The sequence below is a fragment of the Talaromyces stipitatus genome, genomic scaffold, assembly GCF_000003125.1.
Source record: "Talaromyces stipitatus ATCC 10500 scf_1105507295487 genomic scaffold, whole genome shotgun sequence".
Taxonomy (NCBI): Eukaryota; Fungi; Ascomycota; class Eurotiomycetes; order Eurotiales; family Trichocomaceae; genus Talaromyces; species Talaromyces stipitatus.
The window spans coordinates 687,694-704,570 of record NW_002990120.1 but is presented as its reverse complement, the minus strand read 5'-3'; the positions used below and the strand labels follow the sequence as shown (position 1 = coordinate 704,570).

Genomic DNA, 16,877 nt, shown 5'->3' with positions numbered 1-16,877 from the left:
TCTCCTTTGCCACTGGGCAATCAGTTCAGATCTGACTTGATGGAGAAATTAGCTCCTCAATAGATATCGCTTGTGGTCTATCATAAGGATCTCTAGTCTCTAGTATTCTTTTTATACTCTACATAGCACCTCTATTCTGTCTAGGAAACCCAAGGATCAGATTTGGCTACGCGGACGATGCAGCTGACCTGGCGATCTCTTCATCTCTTACTACTAACTGCTAAGTCTTATCAGACTCTCTTCAAGAAGCTCTTGACTAGGGCCTGCTAAGGGCATTGCATTTACACCAGATAAATATAAGCTTCTTCATTTTTCCCAATATAGAGTAGACCAGGACCCAAAATATACACGCTCAGTAATAGCTGGATCTATTATAATCTTAGAAAATATGCGGGACCAGCCCGTAACACACTACAATACAAAGACACTTGCCTCCCCACAAGGGAGCGCGGACGGGGCCCTCTCTGACGCTGCGGTCGTACGCGTTTACGTGTAAGACCTCAAGGACAGGTGACCCGTTGCGGCCATACATTGCCCATCTTGACTGAGTGAGGTCACCAATAAATTAAGATACTTTTTCGACGTCAACGATTCATCGGTCAGATGGAACAACTATTAGTCACCTATCATTCTTTCCTCGCTCTCCTGCATATTTACGCTGGCGCAAACTTTCCAAGGGAGTACTCCCTGGAGTCATCTGTGTGCGTATCAAAGTCTCCAATGAGTACCAGATGCTGTGCGAATACTGGGTTTCGTCGGCTCCGGGGAGGGTCATGATTGTAGGTGGATTCCATGGGATTCCAGAGGTTAGCCAGATCATAGTCGGTTTCCCTGTCCTGCGCTTCCATTCCCAGATACCCAGGTGTAAAGTACTCCAACTCGCGCGCCCAATCTTCTGGAGAACACATGCTAAACTTGAGCTCTCCTTTTCGTGCAGCAGAATTCAAAATACCGATAAGAGGTTGATTCACATCCATCCTTGATAATTCCGTATTAGAAGTAAGATTTAAAGCCTGGATCATATACCACCACGGATGAAGGGTCAACCATTGCCGCAGGTATATGAGGAGAGTCCCAATCATGATAGCTCATCGGATGGGACATCGTATTATTTTGATGAACATAGAGAAGGATGAGTATCTTAAGAAGACTTTTATAGTTCACCGCATCTCGTTCTCTGTCGACTGGGGCCAAACAAACAAAGCGCTTCTGATAGTCAAGATACTTTGGAAGTAGATTCGGAGGGTAGTCCAGTGGTGAGCTTCGCAAGGGAGCGCGGTTTTGATAAGACTAGTCTTAATCAGCTCAGGAATCTTCATGAATGCTGGATGTATAAATATCCGTTAGATCTACATCTCGGAAAGTTTAATCAGCAGAAGCCCATCTTTCAATGATTGCTCGCCGTTGCTGCATTTCCTCGATCGAATCAGTTTTCGAAATCCATGCCTCCTATTATAACAAAGTGAATATGTCGAAGATCCTCAGAAGCTAACATTGAGGTACATACATGTACAAACTGGCACCAGCCTTTGGATTCCTCCCTTCATCCTCGGACAGATCTTCATCTGAGTGAATACGAACTACCGAAGGGATGCCCCCGAGCCATATTTCCTCAGACGAGAGTATTGGCTGTATCATGACTTCTGTCTTTCCACCTCTCTGCATGAGTTTAGAGATCAGACTGGTTTGCATGCCAAACTCATTTCAGGGGAAATGTCACAACGCACTTGGCCGCTAATACTCTCCAAAAATCACGGCCAATCGGGATATTTTACCTCAGTAGGCCTCCGAGCAGTCGTTCGTGAAATGAACTCTTCAACTTGTTGCCACTTGCCAGTGAGGTGCTCGTCGTGAAGAGTGTACGTACGTAGTATTTAATCCGATCCCGAGCAACCTCAGCATCACGGCTATCCAAGGCTTCAACAATATTGCCAGTTATACATACTCTAAAATTCATCTACTTTGACTCCATGGAGCAGGTGAAAAAGTACTCTAGCTGCCACACCATGCAGCTAAATGATCAGTTCATTCCCAGAAGGGAAAAAGACCAGCCACTGACAGCTACATGCATCACATACCGTGAACGCGTTGCACACTATAATCGCTTAAAACGTACTCATATTAAAACCGAAGAGCGCCCTCAATTCCATTTTAGAGGAATATATAGTTCTGACAGTCTTTAATATGCTCATGCCCGTCAAGAGCAAGTCAGGATAATTGTTTGAAGCAACGACAGGGTGAAGATGTATCACCAACCCCATCTTTACCATAAATCATTAACAGACAGGATTATCAAATCCCCTCTGACAACCTATTCTAGCTCCGAACAGTCTTTCCAATCCTTCAAGCAGCTATTCCTCTACGTCCGCGCCTCGTCTGCTTATTACATGTTATTTTCGTTGTTCCCAGTGCGATATTTTACATTTGACCTATGACCAGTTCGATTATGAAGTGGATATATGCTTTTACTGTGCTGATAATACACTATTTAAAGAGCAAAATGAATACTGCATCCGTGGCGGTCATCAAGTCCTACGGCCTGCTTTGTGACATAGCGGGTGTTGAGTCCGATACATGCTATTTTTATTCCAGTCAAGAATCAACACCAATCCCTAGTCGCCATCATACACCTATCCATCTACGTCTGGCGGTTAGACGTGATCCTGCGTCTCAACTACATCTTTATCCTCATGTTAACACTATTCCCAATACACCTCCTCTGCTAGAGCAACAACCACGTCAAGGAAGCCGAACTACGTCATCAAAGAATGCTCTATTTGTCGAAGACCCTTCTCTGGATATGAGTGACTAGAATATCCTTTCAAAACCTGCTTTACATCCGGATAATTGGGGATTGGTGGAAAATTTTTATAACACACTTTGTAGCTTCGCATAAGAAGAATGTGAACGGTGCTAAGAGAAATGGTTTAAAATGAAGCTTCGTGACGGTATCTGCGATAGATGCAGACGTGTTGATAGAGGCCAGACAATAAGTCTATACTCTCTTAAAAATAGTATAGATCCTAGTGATGTCCCTGTTTTTCTTCCTGAACAAATCTAGGAACAATAGTATCGATATCAAGGCAATATTGTTAACTTCCTTCGAGACACGCAACGCGTCTATAATCGATTACCATTACTTCACAGGACCTCAATATGGTGCTATTACGCCCACAGAATGCAGAAACCCACGAACGACTCAACCGCCAGTTTCAACGTGATTTTAGGGTCAGGTGTACACATATTTATGCGTGGTTAAGTTATCTTATAGCCCCTGGGCTAGGATATAAATATCTCCTATCACACATCCCCCCGCCCCCCCCCCCCCCCCCCCAGCTCTCCCTTCTTTTTTTCCTTCCTACACACCACTCCTCCCGTCAAGAATCTGCTCTCCAAGCCTGCTGCTGCTGCTGCCGCTGCCACCACTACCACCACCTCCTCCTCCACTTTTTTACTTTCTAACCATACAATTCTCGTAATCTGATTGGTTAGAAAACCTGTAAAAAATCCATTTCTAAACGCATTCGCAATAGCTGGCGTTCACGCCTACGGATACTTGTTATATAAAATGACTAGTAGAATATTAAGCTCAGCGGCTCAAGCAAGCCACCGGAATGGAAACTTTGATACTTGGCCACCTAAGAGAGCTGAACGAATAATGAACAAACCCGTTATGCGCTCTTTTAGTAGGGACAAACGCTTGTATATGACCCTTCGACTTCCTCAGAAATGTCAACTTGAAAATAAGACCTCAATCCAGCCATTTTCTGTTAGCAAATGCTGAGGTTCAGATCCTCCATAAACCAACTAGGGGCTGCGTGTAGTAGTAAATGGCATGAGAGGAGTCTCTGCGAGTGACTTCTAAGTACCGTAATAATTTGTCTTCCAACAGAAACAGAAGGATATCTCGATATATCGCTAGTCGAAATTTAACTTCTCCGCAGCACTCCGCTCAGTGTCCGTTCAGTGAGCACTCAGTGAGCGACCATTGAACAGTCATAATCGATCACATGATGAAATGAGTAGTTCAATGAGCGTCAACCCGGACTGAAATTTACTCACTGAGCCTGACCATGAGTGTCCTCACAAAAGCGGCAGCAGCTGAGAAAGGAAAACCCCACTCAGCAAGGGAAATATGGCACATAGAGCTACTGTCGGAATGTGAATATCAACCCTACGCATTTCGGCACTGGATATTAGTTAGTCCGACGCGGCACGTGCGTGCCGCGTATATATCTAGCTAGCTATTGTCAGATAATCTGGACTACAAACGAGGCAGAGAGATTCGAAGTTCGATCTTACAGGTCTAAAAAGGCACCTTAGGTATCTGGGCACCGAGATTTCGGCCCAATGTTTACCCCTCATGATAGCTCACAAATCACCCTGCCAAAGATGTTTATAAAAACCCAGCTTTGAAACTTGATGAACAGAGACAGAGAACTCAATAAATACAATCTTGCTAGTCACTTCTTTTCTTTTCATCCCAATAAAACCCTCTTCAGGATTGGCCTGGAATAAACCTACCAATCCGACAGCTATCCCCGTCCCCCTTACTCTTGGAATTCCATACCATATTGATCAGGCTCGTCAGCTTATTGGATTAGCTATCCTTATTAGATCTTGCGATCTAATGAAGGTAAACCGACAGCTACCTAGGTATCATATGGCTGAGGGATAGCTTGCATGCCATGCGATTCTTCACTAGGAAGTGGAGAGCGAACTCAGGGTTGAGATGGTGATTTTCCACTAATTATCAGATAACTGTTGTTCTTCGCAGCCTACTGCAAATGAAGATAGAGTACTTGAGTAGAAGAATGCTGCAAACCGTGTACACCAATATTGTTTAGACATACCTAGACATCTTGTCCTAAGTAGCAAGGTGGAATGACCTACAGCACGTTTCGTCGGCGGATAATCAGCCGGACGGTTCATGTATTTAACGTTGCTGTGCTTGTATGGAGAATTGACTTGAAATACCGAAACATCTAATCTCACGGGAGGAAAAAAGGTCAAAAATACGGATATATATACTGATCGATATACAGAGACATATGTTCTGGAGATTTGAAAATACATTGAATAGAATGTTGACGTAACTATATGACACGATAGATACTTAGAAAGAAGCGTAATTATCCTTTGAATCCAAAGAATTTATCTTATGCGAGCCTCAGAGAAACATGACAAAAATTACGGCGTCAGTTGTCAAGTTTTATTTGTGCTGAAAAGTGCCATTTGTCCACGCAAGAATGAAGGATTTCAGCTCTTGACCCTCCTAGCCAATCTCGCAAGCCTCACCCTCACAACACCCATAAATTTCACCTAAAAGCAGCGCAATTCTGCGGACAATGGGACTCAGCCACTGACGGCAATTACTCGTCTACAACGGCGACCTCTGGGGCGAGTCCTCCGCAATATCCGTCTCGCAATGTACAGAGATCGTGTCCCTTACCAACGACATACTCACATGGTCCACTACTTGGTCATGGGAAGGTATCTCATGCGATGTCAAGAGTTTCGCAAACGCTGCATATACTATTACTCCAAAGCAGTTGAGTAGTATTTCTAGTGTTCCTACGACATGGAAATAGATGTCTATACACACCCCTTACCTACGACCAAATCTCTCCCAGGTAATCTACAGGCTAATACGGCGATTGAAGTTATACCGGCTCCAACATCGTAGCAGACGTTGCCTACAACCTATTTACCAGCTACAGCGCCAGCGGTAGCGCCCAATACGAAATCATGATCTGGCTCGCTGCTCTCGGAGGCGCAAATCCTATCTCATCCTCAGGATCAACAATCGCAACCCCTACGATTGGAGGTATAACTTGGAATCTCTACAGTAGACCCAACGGTGCTACTACAGTGTACGGCTTCGCGGCTAGTAGTGAACAATCTTCGTATTCAGGGAATCTGCTGGATTTCTTCAAGTATTTGGAGGATTATGAAGGATTTAGTTCGAGTCAGTATTTGTTGTCCGTCCAGGCTGGGACGGAGCCGTTTACGGGACCCAATGCGGAGCTGTATTCGACCTATTGTTACTGTGGAGTGATATGATAGGCCATTGACTTGATCCGAGTCGAATTTCTTGGGTCTTTGCTTCTATGGTACTCTTAGTGAAGTCAGCCCTTAGTTTCATCTTTAAGCTCCTCTTCATACGTAGGTTTGGTGTACTCAAGTGACTGCAATGCGAATCAAATATTGGTATTTGATATGTGTATCATTCAAATATATTCAAGCCGCCTGAATACATGTATATAAAACGAATGCAATGACAAAATTCCAAAGCCGGGGAATATGCATGATGAAAAAGGGGATATTCCACAACAAATGCAATAGGAAGCCTTTATACAGTGGTATTAAATATATATGAACAAATGCTTGTATGGATCTGCAAGACAAAATATCTCTTGATAGGGAAAAGAAAAGAAATGTACAAATTCATGACTAAATCTGGAAGCATCACGATTCTGCATTCTGAGAAGCTGGCCCGTCTTCATTCGCTTGTGTAGGTAACATTGGTTTCGATAGTCGTTTTGCGCCTAGGAGTGCCTCTCCAAGCCAAGCCAGGTGACCGTTGATGGAATCGCTGAAGCTTCGTATCCGGTTTATAGTAGTTTCATCGTTTTTCGATTTGGAATCATTGTTCTGCCAGGTGTTTGGAGACCGTACATCGGTATCAGAATTGAGACGTGACGACCCTGGAGTCACAGTCACAGCACTGGAAGCAATATTATGGCCACCAGGCATTACATCTGCATCGTGGTCTACAAGTTGGCCGTCGCTGTGCAAGCCATCGTGCATTAACGGGGCCGCAGCTAGTCTCCGGACCTTGGCAGATTTACTGCGGTGATGCTTCACAGAATTGCCCTCACCGCGTAGGAGAGAATCTGCTACAACAGCGGAAAGCGTAGAAGAGAGAGGTGCGATCAGTGGACTGGGCGTTAGTCGTAAAGTTACGGAATTCCGTTGATTCGACTGTGGTGTCCGTGGAGTGCTGCGGCGTCGACCGGCGGGTGTCTTGATATCACCTGGTAACTGAAGCGACTGATTATGGGATTCAATGTTGGTCGACGAGGGATTCTCGTCATGTGTAGGAGCAGCTGGAAATCGGAGAAGGAGTGGAGGAGTTTGTTCTATATGTGGTTGACGACTTGGAGGAGTGGCTGGAATGCTTTCTTGTTGGAATGGAGTTTGGGTAGTGTCTGCAGGCGATGGTGATGCCCAGGGATTGTCTGTCAGAGAATGAGAGCGTAGAGGGGGTGATGGTGTGGTTAATTCTTGGGCAAGAGAATTCTCTGAAAGTGAGCCTTCATGATCAGACCCAACGGGTGAAAGCAGACCTTTGGGTGTTCTCAAGCTTTCTCTTTCGGAGAATGCGCTTCGCATTGAATCTCGACGTATGGGACTGGAGCCATCGAAACCTAAGTTGTTCGGTCGCCGTGGTCTTGGCTCCAGCGAAGGCTCATCTATTGAATCACGGTACCGTTCTTCATTGAGAAAACCCACACCTGCTTCTTCATCTTCTTCGTCACCATAACTGATGTCATCGTCATGGCGAACTCGACCGCTGGTGATGAAGTACACCCCGAGAAACGTCAAACCGCAACCGCCAACAAATTTCAATGACCGAGATAATGTCGCAGATTCAAAGTCACGGTATAGTACAGCACTTCCAATAATGACGGAAAGGGTGAAGAGAACGAATTGGGTGGGTATGACCTGGGTAGAGTCGAACCTTTGTAGAGCGCGATTGATGTAGCGCACTTGCATCAGGGCACTAATAACGAGTACCGCGATAAGTAAATAGGAAATGGGAAACGTAATAACGTGCCATAGAGTAAACGAAAGTAGCGATGCAACTCCTTTGGTTGAAAGGGCAGTATAACCACCTTTGAGATGTTAGCTTGATTTCATTACGACACAAGGAGCGATACCTACCAAATAGACCAACCAAGCCGAGATCAATCAGGATAGTGCGACCACCGTACTTCTCACTTGAGTACATGAGAATTATGATCAATGCAGCAGTGATACCCATATACAGCTCAAATTCCCACTTTGTGATCATCACCCAAATATCATGAGGACCAATTTTAGTCTCAGATGTCTCCGCACTCAATACCACCACGACCGCACCAGCGATGGCGATTAAAACACCCCACAAATCACGTTGACGGAACTTCTCCTTCAGCAGGAACGGGGCTATAATACAATTCGAAATCAACGCCACAACACCCAAGGGTGAAACGATGGAAGCTGGCGCAAATCCATAGGCAAGGAAATTGCCCATCTCGCCCAGGGTCATCAAGACAATACCAGCCCACCAATAGGGAGAGTGAAGATAACTGGCACGATCACCATGTACTGAGCTCTTATCATCAGGTCGCAGGGTATGGTCGGAAAGAACAGAGTGTTCCATATTATCCGAATCTCCACCTCTTACTTCATGATCGGTATAAGGTTGATAGTGGCCATTGGGGGATCGCTGTGTATGTTGTCCATCCTGATCTTGAAAATTATCCACATAGTCCGGCTCATCTCTATAAGGAGCTTCGACAGAACCATACGTGCTCGTGGACAAATGTCTTCGGGATCTCATACGAACCCGTTCGCCTTCCGCTTCCTGTTCAATCCGCACATGGGCATAACGCTGAATATTAAGGGCGAACGAAATGAGAATATTTCCACATATCGCCACAACTATCCCGATAAAGGACGACCACCTCTGATGTCTTCCTTCTTCATCCCCATCGTCTAGTGATCCGAAGAAAAATGACAGTATATCGAATGTAAAATCTGATCCGGATGTTTGCGGTACCGGTAAAGCCGATGTGGTAGGTACAGCAGTAGCCATGCTTGATGGATAGCTCCCGTATACTAGCTCGGTTGCGTTGTGGTCAACGTTAAAGGTCCTAGTACTGGGTATGAACGCGCCCCTCTCAATGAACTTCTCGTCTCTTTCTTTGTGCCTCGGGGTGATGGAATTGGGCCTACGGACTGGGTCGCTTTCCCATCGATCGCATTATGCCCTTTCATAAGGCACAGTGGGCGGTTTAGGCTTTCATCTGTAGTCTCGCACTGAACTGTACAGTAGAAATCGCTCGCTTCTCAGAGAGATGACGGAGAAGGGAATGACGTCGCAGTCGCGGTAGTAGAGAATAGATTCACTGCGAGGTCGCTAAGATCAGTATATGTAATTTATCTGCTGTTGATTCGGATTCATAGACTTCAACAACTGACAATTTACAAGCAGTATGCTGGTGGAGAAGCTGCAGAGGTTGAGGTTGATGCGAATCTGTCCAGCGGAACATTTCGGTCGGGAAGGCGCTAGTTCCTCATTGGGTAGAATTCCAATGCCCTACTTTAGCTACTCTGGAGCCTGGAGAGCAGACAATACGAAATAAGTTCTATTTATTCAGATAAAAGATGATTTTTCTCATTAATCGTAGCTTTCTAGGTACCTATAAAATATATACGCCGTCATCCGTCTAGCTTCCCAACCCCGGTTCCCATTATATACACCTTGATAGACACAAACTATCGTCTTATCTTCTTCTTTTCAGGACGCTCTTCTTCCTCATCACTGATTTCAGCATATATTGTCTTAGGCTGGGTCTTCTGCCAGGCTTTGGTGAAGATGGGGTCCTTCTCTGCTTTCTCGGCATATTTAAGCAGCGCTTCACGTGGATCTTCATCGCGCATCGAGCTCAAAGGAATACTCTCACGGATATGTTTCTCATCAGGTTGTGATTTCGCAAACGGGGTTTGTGCAGGGAGATGCGGTCGGCGAGGGTCTCTTGGACGTCCAGATACAGTCAAGCCAACCGTAGGGTGGCGCACTGACCAGCTGTTTGCTGCTGCCTGGGGTAGACCATTTGCTCCGACGACCATCGAGTCGCCAGAAAATCCTTCTGTTATATCCGTAGTTAAGGTTGGGTTGTCGTCAATATGTCGACGCTTAGGGGCCTTAGACATAATAAGTACCGCACCCTTGGAGGACATTGTCGGGTTATAGAGGACATGGGTTTCCGCATTTGCGGATCCGGTCAGTATCTGATTTAGTTTCTCGTGCCACAGTACTGTAATCACTGGCGAGCCTGGCGTTACCGGCGATACAAGCTCCGGCTTTAGTGTCGCCGGGTTCAAAATGTAAAGATGGCCAGTTTCCGAACCGGTGATAATGTTGGTCCCTGTTGGGGAAAATTTGATGTTGGAGGTTGGATAGTGGCTTGATGTTGACTGATGCGTAACTGCCGTAATTGGCTGCTTAAATTTGCGGGTATCCCATAGTTTAATTGTATCGTCGCCTCCTCTAGTCACAACCAGACGTCCATCAGCGCTCACATCCAGCCCACTGGTCCATGTATCTCGCGTATGAGCGTCTCTAACTTCTGCTGCCGGTCTCGTATACGGCCCATCACCACTCCACATCACTAGGCTGCCGTCAAGACCAGTAGCGACTAGAACATTAGGCCCGCCTTGTCTAGGCGACGCCCATGCGACAGCCGTGATCTTAGTCCTACCAGCCGAACCAGCAGCCCTGGACTTGTACGCAATAACCTCTTTTTGACTTCGGCCAACATTAACATCCCATATCCTGACAGTACTATCCGTTCCGGCAGTGGCGCATAGATTATAATCCGTCGGGCTCCATGCCCCCGAAGTAACCTCTGACACATGGCCTTTCGTATTATGCATATCCCGTAGATACATATCCCCCTTAACAAACTCAGTGAGCACGTTACCATCTCGATCGAGAATCTTAGGCTGTGGTGTAGCGGGAATCACTAGCATTTGGCTGGGCGATATCGGATTAAATGCGACGTAATGAACTGTATGAGTTTCCTGCGCCGCGGAATTTTTCTTCGCACTCGGGTCGACAGATTTGAAGGCGCGGAGCGTAGATGGTGTCATGGAAGCAAAATCGTGAAATTTTAGCGTACAGTCTGCTGAACCAGACACAAATCGACTACCGGGAAGATCGACGGAGAGCGTCGTTACGGGCCGTTCGTGTGTTTTGAAAACGAGCTCATGCGACACTGGGAATTCATCTTCGTCTTCATCGTCGTCGGAATCATCATCGTCATCATCACTATCATCGCGCTCTACCTCTTCCTTTTTGTCTTTATCGCCCCCGTCGTCGGTTAAAGCTTGCGATCCGGTGGCGCCTGCTCCCTCATCGTCTAGTTTCGCCTTGATATCAGCTCTCTTTGAGCGCTCAAACTGCGTAGATAGATCAGCTTTTTTCTCTTGTTTCCCAAAGCTCCTTGGAAAGAATTTCTTGAAAGCTTCCTCATCAAAGTCATCCATATTGTAGAAATGCGAACTTGTGGTTTGAGTGAAGTTTGTTGGAAATTCTGGGAGGCTCAAATATAGATCGACCCTGTTTGCAATGTTTGCTTTGTATATCGGTATGTACACCAAGGTACAAGCTGTTGACCAATCAGCGTTCATCGCAACTTCAAAGCCCAAAGCTATGCGAGGATCGAGTTCGAGGAGTAGCTAGCAATGAAATATTGAGGCTATTATTACCTAGGCATTTGGATATGTTTTATCAAGCAATAAATTTTATCATACACTCATTTTAACCAGCCTTCTTCCGTCGCGCCACTAATTCTCCGCCAAAGATATCCTTACCTTCCTTTTCGCGCCTCTCACGTTCCAAACGTCTCTTTTTAGCTACCCTCTCCAATTCACTTTCGGACGCGCCTTCAGCTCCAGATATCCCAGTCGATCGTTTCTGACCACTGCCGGGGGCAGCGGGATCCAGTTTCTCAATCATCTGGCATTGATATACCTTCTTAGCTATGGCTTTCAGTTCTTTGAGATTCTCCGAATTCGCAGAAAATGGTGTGTATGATTCCAACAGACTGACACAATCGGATAGTGTAGTCAATAGCTTCATGCGAATCATCTCTAGCGGGTTTCCGGAATCCACTACGCCGGATCTCACATCTGGACCTACTTTGGCGTCTAGATAGAACTGAGCGAGAGGCTTGTCAACAATGAAAAGCGCAGAGAGCCATATCTGTGATGGTGTGTAAAAGAAATAGGCATCCGTCATTTGCGCAGCCTTCTTTAATATGTCTCGAGCGTTGTCGTGGGCGAGTGATATTCGGGAAGATATTGATCCTTTGTCAGATCCCGGTATTGGTTCTATGCTATTAATGGCCTGCTTCATGATTTCGGGGGTTTGTCCCGTATTCAAAGGTCCAGGCCGTCCCTCGCCTTGAGCAATTGCTTGGAGCTCCATGATCCCACCCTCCAAACCCCGGAACGGATGGCGCACGTCAAAGGTGTATCTGAGAGCTTGTGTTAATGTGTATTCTGGCGCAATGACGTCTGCAGGTCTGTCTATTTTAGGCACAGATTTTGCAAATTCGTTTAAGGAGAGATAATAGTTATCGGTTTTTGTGGCCAGGAAAAGCGCACAAGGCATGATCGTCTTAGGGTGGTAGGTCATGACGGAATTTGTAAGGTAGAATCGACGAAGGTATTGTATAGCAGTTGCCTGATGAATTTGAATCAGCCGAAGCTTTCCAGAGTAGCGGTTAAAAGTAAATACCTACCCTGACCATAGTCGGCAGCGGTGGCTTATAATTATCACCTAGCTCCAGAGCTTGTTCGCAATAATAGCTCACAAACATAAGCTCCTCCTCTGCAGTCAAACACTCGACATCTTTCCCAAGTGCTGCTTCCGCCTTTGCTTCATTATCACTTGGGTTCGGCGTCAGGTTACCGCTCGTCGAAGGGGTCGCAGATCGAGGCACCTCACGCGCTCGGTTCTGGGCAGCTCGAAGATGCTCGCAAGCGACGGCATTTGTATTCGCTCGTAATGACTTTAGGGATTCTTTTGTGAAGGACCATATCCGGAATTGTGTGGAGGTTTTATATATTTCGTCTTCGATCATGGTGGTAGTAGTGGAGCATTAATTCCTATATCGTAGGACGTGGGGTCTTTGGGGATAATGCGAATAATAAGAGCTTGGTCGGTGGTTTCTCTCCAACTTCAGTGGATTTTCATTTCAGACGTATCAGTCGTTAGTCACATACTCGGAGAACTTGGACGTCCAGGAAGTCAAATTGTTAGTTTCATTCGGCTGCAGAAGATGTGTGTGGGTCGTGAGCTTATCGATTAGGTATCACCCGCCAATCAGTGAGTTTAGTCTTGGGATAGCTACAAGAGAGTGCTGAAGTTCTTTATATAACGACTTAATAACAGTCGACCTGTTCTCAAAGATAACATAAAACTGAGCTAATACCACCTCACCACCTCATATCTACCAGAACCAGGGAGTAAAACTATTTAAAAGGAAAATCAGTGTCGAGCTGAAAGAAATATGCTCCGGCTAAGCTCCGAACGCTCGTTCAAGCCACTTCAGTCTTCACCTAAATCACTCGTAAATCATCTCGTCATATACATTCATCATTAAATCATAATTCACCTAGGAGGTATGCAGTAACATCTCCAACGTATTCTGCCTCGAGTTCATAGTCGGCTCCATTATTACGGTCGATGCCAACGTGTTTAAAGGCGGCCACCACACGGTCTATATCGAATCCCATGCTACAGAAACGATCGACAAGCTCTTTGTTATACCCATCATATCTAGAGCATATTAGCAGTTCGTCTTTCGGTGCCAAGTGGGTGAAGAGCTTACGCAGCTAGGGCATCCCGTTCCTCCGTTTCCTTTGCTTTACGTTCTTGCTCCCGGATAGAAGCATCAGTGGCACCACCACTACCCTCAGCAACCTGCTTCTTAGGCGCGCCGGCGTAATTAATAGCCCATTCCCGTGCCACACGTTCGAATTCTTTCGGCTTGCGTAGAAGCATGTTGGCTACTTCTGCGTCTTGAGGATCTTTGGGTTCGGGTGTGCTAAGGAGGGACTGAAGAGAAAGAAGTGCGGATTTGATCGTGAGGACAGGAGACCACGCGGTTGAGAGCGTGTCCAGACAGATGGCACCCTAGACACAAATCATTAGAACGTTTACCAACAGGCTATGAAGTTGTAAGATTAGACTTACGGTTTGACTGCTGACATTGGGATGCCACACTTTAGTTTCAAACTTCATGATAGGAGGTCGGAAAGGATATTCGTTCGGGATCTTAATATCAACAAAGTATGTGCCGTCTTCGTATGGTGTCCCCCCCCCCCACGAAATGAGCCTCGCAGATGTGTGAGGTCATCTTCGGAGCCCACCGGCTCTGCTGTAACTTGTGAGTAGGAGTCGTTATGGATATCCGCAATCTCTTTCGCAATGCGGCGGGTACGATTCGAAGCCATGATGAGAGTTGAGTCAACCAGATGAAAGGTTGCAGAGATATGCACTCCTCCTAATAACAAGAAACTTTCGCTTTCGTGTTTGTTTATTTCGTGGTGACAGTGGAGACCTGACTGAGTATATAACTGGCCAGCCACTTGTCAGGCAACAAGAGAGTCTCGGAATTCGACGATGGATCTGTAGTCTAACGATGGGTATTGGACGGAGATCGGATCCTAATGGAGGTTCTCGAATAAGGCAGAATAGCACGAGCCGCAGACGGCTATGTAGTACATGTACTAAGCAGTATACAGCCAAGTCTGCGTATGAGTGTTGACGATACGATGGTAGCTTACATTGAATGATTCGACGAGAAGTCAGTAGTGTCTGCTATCCAGGTCTATCGCTCGGTCAGTTCTGGCGCGGCAGGACTGTACTGTGGTGAAGAGAGAAAAATACAGTAGCAGCGAAGGATTTGCTTGACAAGCAGTTGAATCGTTAGTAGTTGATCAGAAGCACTTCCTCAGAACAAAAGGAAACATCGGAGTCTCGAAAAGTGACGCACAGCCTCACCAGTTCTCGCATGCTGATTGGCTGCCGGGACATTGATGTGGACGCGGCTTTGCCGTCATGTCACGTGCACTTGGGCCTGGTAGAGAAACCAGACTAACCGCTTTTGGCGGATGGCGACAGCTCACTGACAAAGCTCCTTCGCTTCCTTCCTCAGACAAACCAGCTTCATCACCTCTATCACCGCACCATCTCCATTTACTTTTGTCTCATCTGGTTTTTGCTCAGTATATTATCGCAATATACAAGTGCTTATTGTGATCTATACAAGTTTGAAGTGTCGGGTCGTTGATTCCTAGAGCTCCTATCATGGTATGACTATCATCAAGCTTGGCCAGAGCATCAGTAACTAACTATTGCACAGGGTAATCAACAATCCAATATCGGGGGCGGTGGCCCAGGAGGAGATGGAAACGATGACAAGAGCAAGAAGGTATTTTCGTCGAATATATCGAGCTGGAGATGAAAGTTACTAACACTCACTTGTAGGATAAGCCTAAGTACGAACCACCACCACAACCCACCACTCGCCTCGGTCGCAAGAAGAGAAAGGCAGCTGGTCCAAATGCCGCCGCCAAACTTCCCACTATTCTTCCCACGGCACGATGTAAATTGCGATATTTGAGGATGCAACGAATCCACGATCATCTGTTACTTGAGGAGGAGTATGTCGAGAACCAGGAGCGTATCCGAAAGGCGAAAGCACAGGCTACCACCCAACCTTCAGCAACTGGAGATCTCGATGCTTTGGATCGAAATGCTGATGAAAGAGGTCGGGTGGATGACATGCGAGGGAGTCCAATGGGTGTTGGAAATCTGGAGGAAATGATTGATGACGACCACGCCATCGTATCCAGTGCCACTGGTCCTGAGTACTACGTTTCTATCATGTCTTTTGTCGACAAAGATTTGTTGGAGCCTGGTGCTAGTATTCTTTTACATCACAAGTCGGTGTCAGTGGTTGGTGTGTTGACAGACGACACGGATCCATTGGTGTCCGTCATGAAGCTAGACAAAGCGCCGACAGAGTCTTATGCGGATATCGGTGGTCTCGAGTCTCAGATTCAAGAGGTTCGGGAAGCCGTCGAGTTGCCGTTGTTACACCCGGAACTTTACGAAGAAATGGGTATCAAGCCCCCCAAAGGTGTTATTCTGTACGGTAGCCCGGGTACTGGAAAGACGCTTTTGGCGAAGGCCGTGGCAAACCAGACCAGCGCTACTTTCCTGCGTATCGTTGGTAGTGAATTGATCCAGAAATATCTGGGTGACGGCCCTCGACTCGTACGACAGATTTTCCAGGTGGCAGCAGAGCATGCTCCATCTATTGTTTTTATTGACGAGATCGACGCCATCGGCACAAAGCGATACGACTCTACCTCTGGTGGTGAACGAGAAATTCAGAGAACAATGTTGGAACTGTTGAACCAGCTTGATGGATTCGACGACCGGGGAGATGTTAAGGTGATTATGGCAACCAACAAGATTGAAAGCTTGGATCCGGCCTTGATTCGCCCAGGTCGTATCGACCGCAAGATTTTGTTCGAAAATCCTGACCGTAAGTACCACTTTCCACCACTGAATTAATAACGCACTAACTTTTTTCGTATAGAAAACACCAAACGCAAAATCTTCCTCCTCCACACCGGCAAAATGTCTCTCAGCGACGACGTCGATCTGGAAGAATTCATCAGCCAAAAGGACGATCTCTCCGGTGCCGATATTAAAGCCATCTGCTCCGAAGCCGGTCTCATGGCTCTTCGCGAGCGTCGTATGAGGGTTCAAATGGAGGATTTCAGAACTGCGCGTGAACGTGTCCTCAAAACCAAGAATGAGAGTGAGCCGGAGGGATTGTACTTGTAAATACTTTCTTCCTCTTGAAACTGTAGGCAGCCGCAATATTTCATTCGTGTAACTCTATGACAAACTAGACATGATCACCTTGACTTATAACCTCGAACCTTTAATATATCTCAATTGTGGGTGTGAGTAATGAGCAATCTAATCGACCTAGGTAATCAGACCAAGTAGAAGCTGT

General features: G+C 46.2%; 6 protein-coding genes across 8 annotated transcripts, besides 3 other annotated features; 2 read left to right on the top strand and 4 right to left on the bottom strand.

The window, feature by feature from the left end:
• Positions 1-245: part of a mobile genetic element that runs on past the window's edge.
• A 3,063-nt stretch (positions 246-3,308) lies between these two features.
• Positions 3,309-3,334: a microsatellite.
• Positions 3,335-5,428: 2,094 nt separating this feature from the next.
• TSTA_054630 (uncharacterized protein) lies at positions 5,429-6,063 on the top strand (the record flags this gene model as incomplete). The annotated part of the gene is made up of 2 exons (XM_002487019.1): positions 5,429-5,556; positions 5,664-6,063. The coding sequence occupies 2 exons, from the start codon at positions 5,429-5,431 to the stop codon at positions 6,061-6,063; spliced, it is 528 nt and encodes a 175-aa protein (XP_002487064.1).
• A 154-nt stretch (positions 6,064-6,217) lies between these two features.
• On the bottom strand, positions 6,218-8,863 carry TSTA_054620 (DUF803 domain membrane protein; the record flags this gene model as incomplete). The annotated part of the gene is made up of 2 exons (XM_002487018.1): positions 6,218-7,898; positions 7,948-8,863. 2 exons carry the CDS (start codon positions 8,861-8,863, stop codon positions 6,469-6,471), a joined length of 2,346 nt encoding a protein of 781 aa, XP_002487063.1. The 3' UTR covers positions 6,218-6,468.
• A 564-nt stretch (positions 8,864-9,427) lies between these two features.
• Positions 9,428-11,319, bottom strand: TSTA_054610 (WD repeat protein; the record flags this gene model as incomplete). Its single annotated transcript, XM_002487017.1, has 1 exon — positions 9,428-11,319. One exon carries the CDS (start codon positions 11,317-11,319, stop codon positions 9,547-9,549), a length of 1,773 nt encoding a protein of 590 aa, XP_002487062.1. The 3' UTR covers positions 9,428-9,546.
• Positions 11,057-11,109: a microsatellite.
• Positions 11,320-11,514: 195 nt separating the features above from the next.
• Positions 11,515-13,064, bottom strand: TSTA_054600 (cyclin Ccl1, putative). The gene is made up of 2 exons (XM_002487016.1): positions 12,579-13,064; positions 11,515-12,520 (listed from the first exon to the last, which is right to left on the bottom strand). The coding sequence occupies exons 1-2, from the start codon at positions 12,918-12,920 to the stop codon at positions 11,594-11,596; spliced, it is 1,269 nt and encodes a 422-aa protein (XP_002487061.1). The 5' UTR covers positions 12,921-13,064; the 3' UTR covers positions 11,515-11,593.
• Positions 13,065-13,148: 84 nt separating this feature from the next.
• On the bottom strand, positions 13,149-14,802 carry TSTA_054590 (ubiquitin conjugating enzyme (UbcA), putative). 3 transcript variants are annotated; one of them, XM_002487013.1, is made up of 5 exons: positions 14,732-14,802; positions 14,036-14,672; positions 13,671-13,975; positions 13,455-13,618; positions 13,149-13,398 (listed from the first exon to the last, which is right to left on the bottom strand). In XM_002487013.1, the coding sequence occupies exons 2-5, from the start codon at positions 14,081-14,083 to the stop codon at positions 13,388-13,390; spliced, it is 528 nt and encodes a 175-aa protein (XP_002487058.1). In that variant the 5' UTR covers positions 14,084-14,672; positions 14,732-14,802; the 3' UTR covers positions 13,149-13,387. The 3 variants fall into 3 exon arrangements, with proteins under 3 accessions (XP_002487058.1, XP_002487059.1, XP_002487060.1); XM_002487014.1 differs by having other exon boundaries at positions 14,036-14,802; XM_002487015.1 differs by lacking the exon at positions 13,149-13,398 and having other exon boundaries at positions 13,426-13,618; positions 14,036-14,802.
• A 195-nt stretch (positions 14,803-14,997) lies between these two features.
• Positions 14,998-16,818, top strand: TSTA_054580 (proteasome regulatory particle subunit Rpt2, putative). The gene is made up of 4 exons (XM_002487012.1): positions 14,998-15,154; positions 15,207-15,275; positions 15,332-16,397; positions 16,452-16,818. Exons 1-4 carry the CDS (start codon positions 15,152-15,154, stop codon positions 16,700-16,702), a joined length of 1,389 nt encoding a protein of 462 aa, XP_002487057.1. The 5' UTR covers positions 14,998-15,151; the 3' UTR covers positions 16,703-16,818.
• The last annotated feature ends 59 nt before the right edge of the window (positions 16,819-16,877 follow it).

Excerpts from the sequence above, each read along its gene's own strand:
- TSTA_054580 (XM_002487012.1), top strand. Across the intron at positions 15,276-15,331 it reads ACGATGACAAGAGCAAGAAG|GATAAGCCTAAGTACGAACC; the intron begins GTATTTTCGTCG and ends ACTCACTTGTAG. Across the intron at positions 16,398-16,451 it reads TTTGTTCGAAAATCCTGACC|AAAACACCAAACGCAAAATC; the intron begins GTAAGTACCACT and ends TTTTTCGTATAG.
- TSTA_054600 (XM_002487016.1), bottom strand. The coding sequence starts at position 12,920 with ATGATCGAAGACGAAATATATAAAACCTCCACACAATTCCGGATATGG. Across the intron at positions 12,521-12,578 it reads CGCTGCCGACTATGGTCAGG|GCAACTGCTATACAATACCT; the intron begins GTAGGTATTTAC and ends CAAATTCATCAG.
- TSTA_054590 (XM_002487014.1), bottom strand. The coding sequence starts at position 14,083 with ATGAAGTTTGAAACTAAAGTGTGGCATCCCAATGTCAGCAGTCAAACC. Across the intron at positions 13,976-14,035 it reads CCAATGTCAGCAGTCAAACC|GGTGCCATCTGTCTGGACAC; the intron begins GTAAGTCTAATC and ends ATTTGTGTCTAG. Across the intron at positions 13,619-13,670 it reads GAACGGGATGCCCTAGCTGC|ATATGATGGGTATAACAAAG; the intron begins GTAAGCTCTTCA and ends AATATGCTCTAG.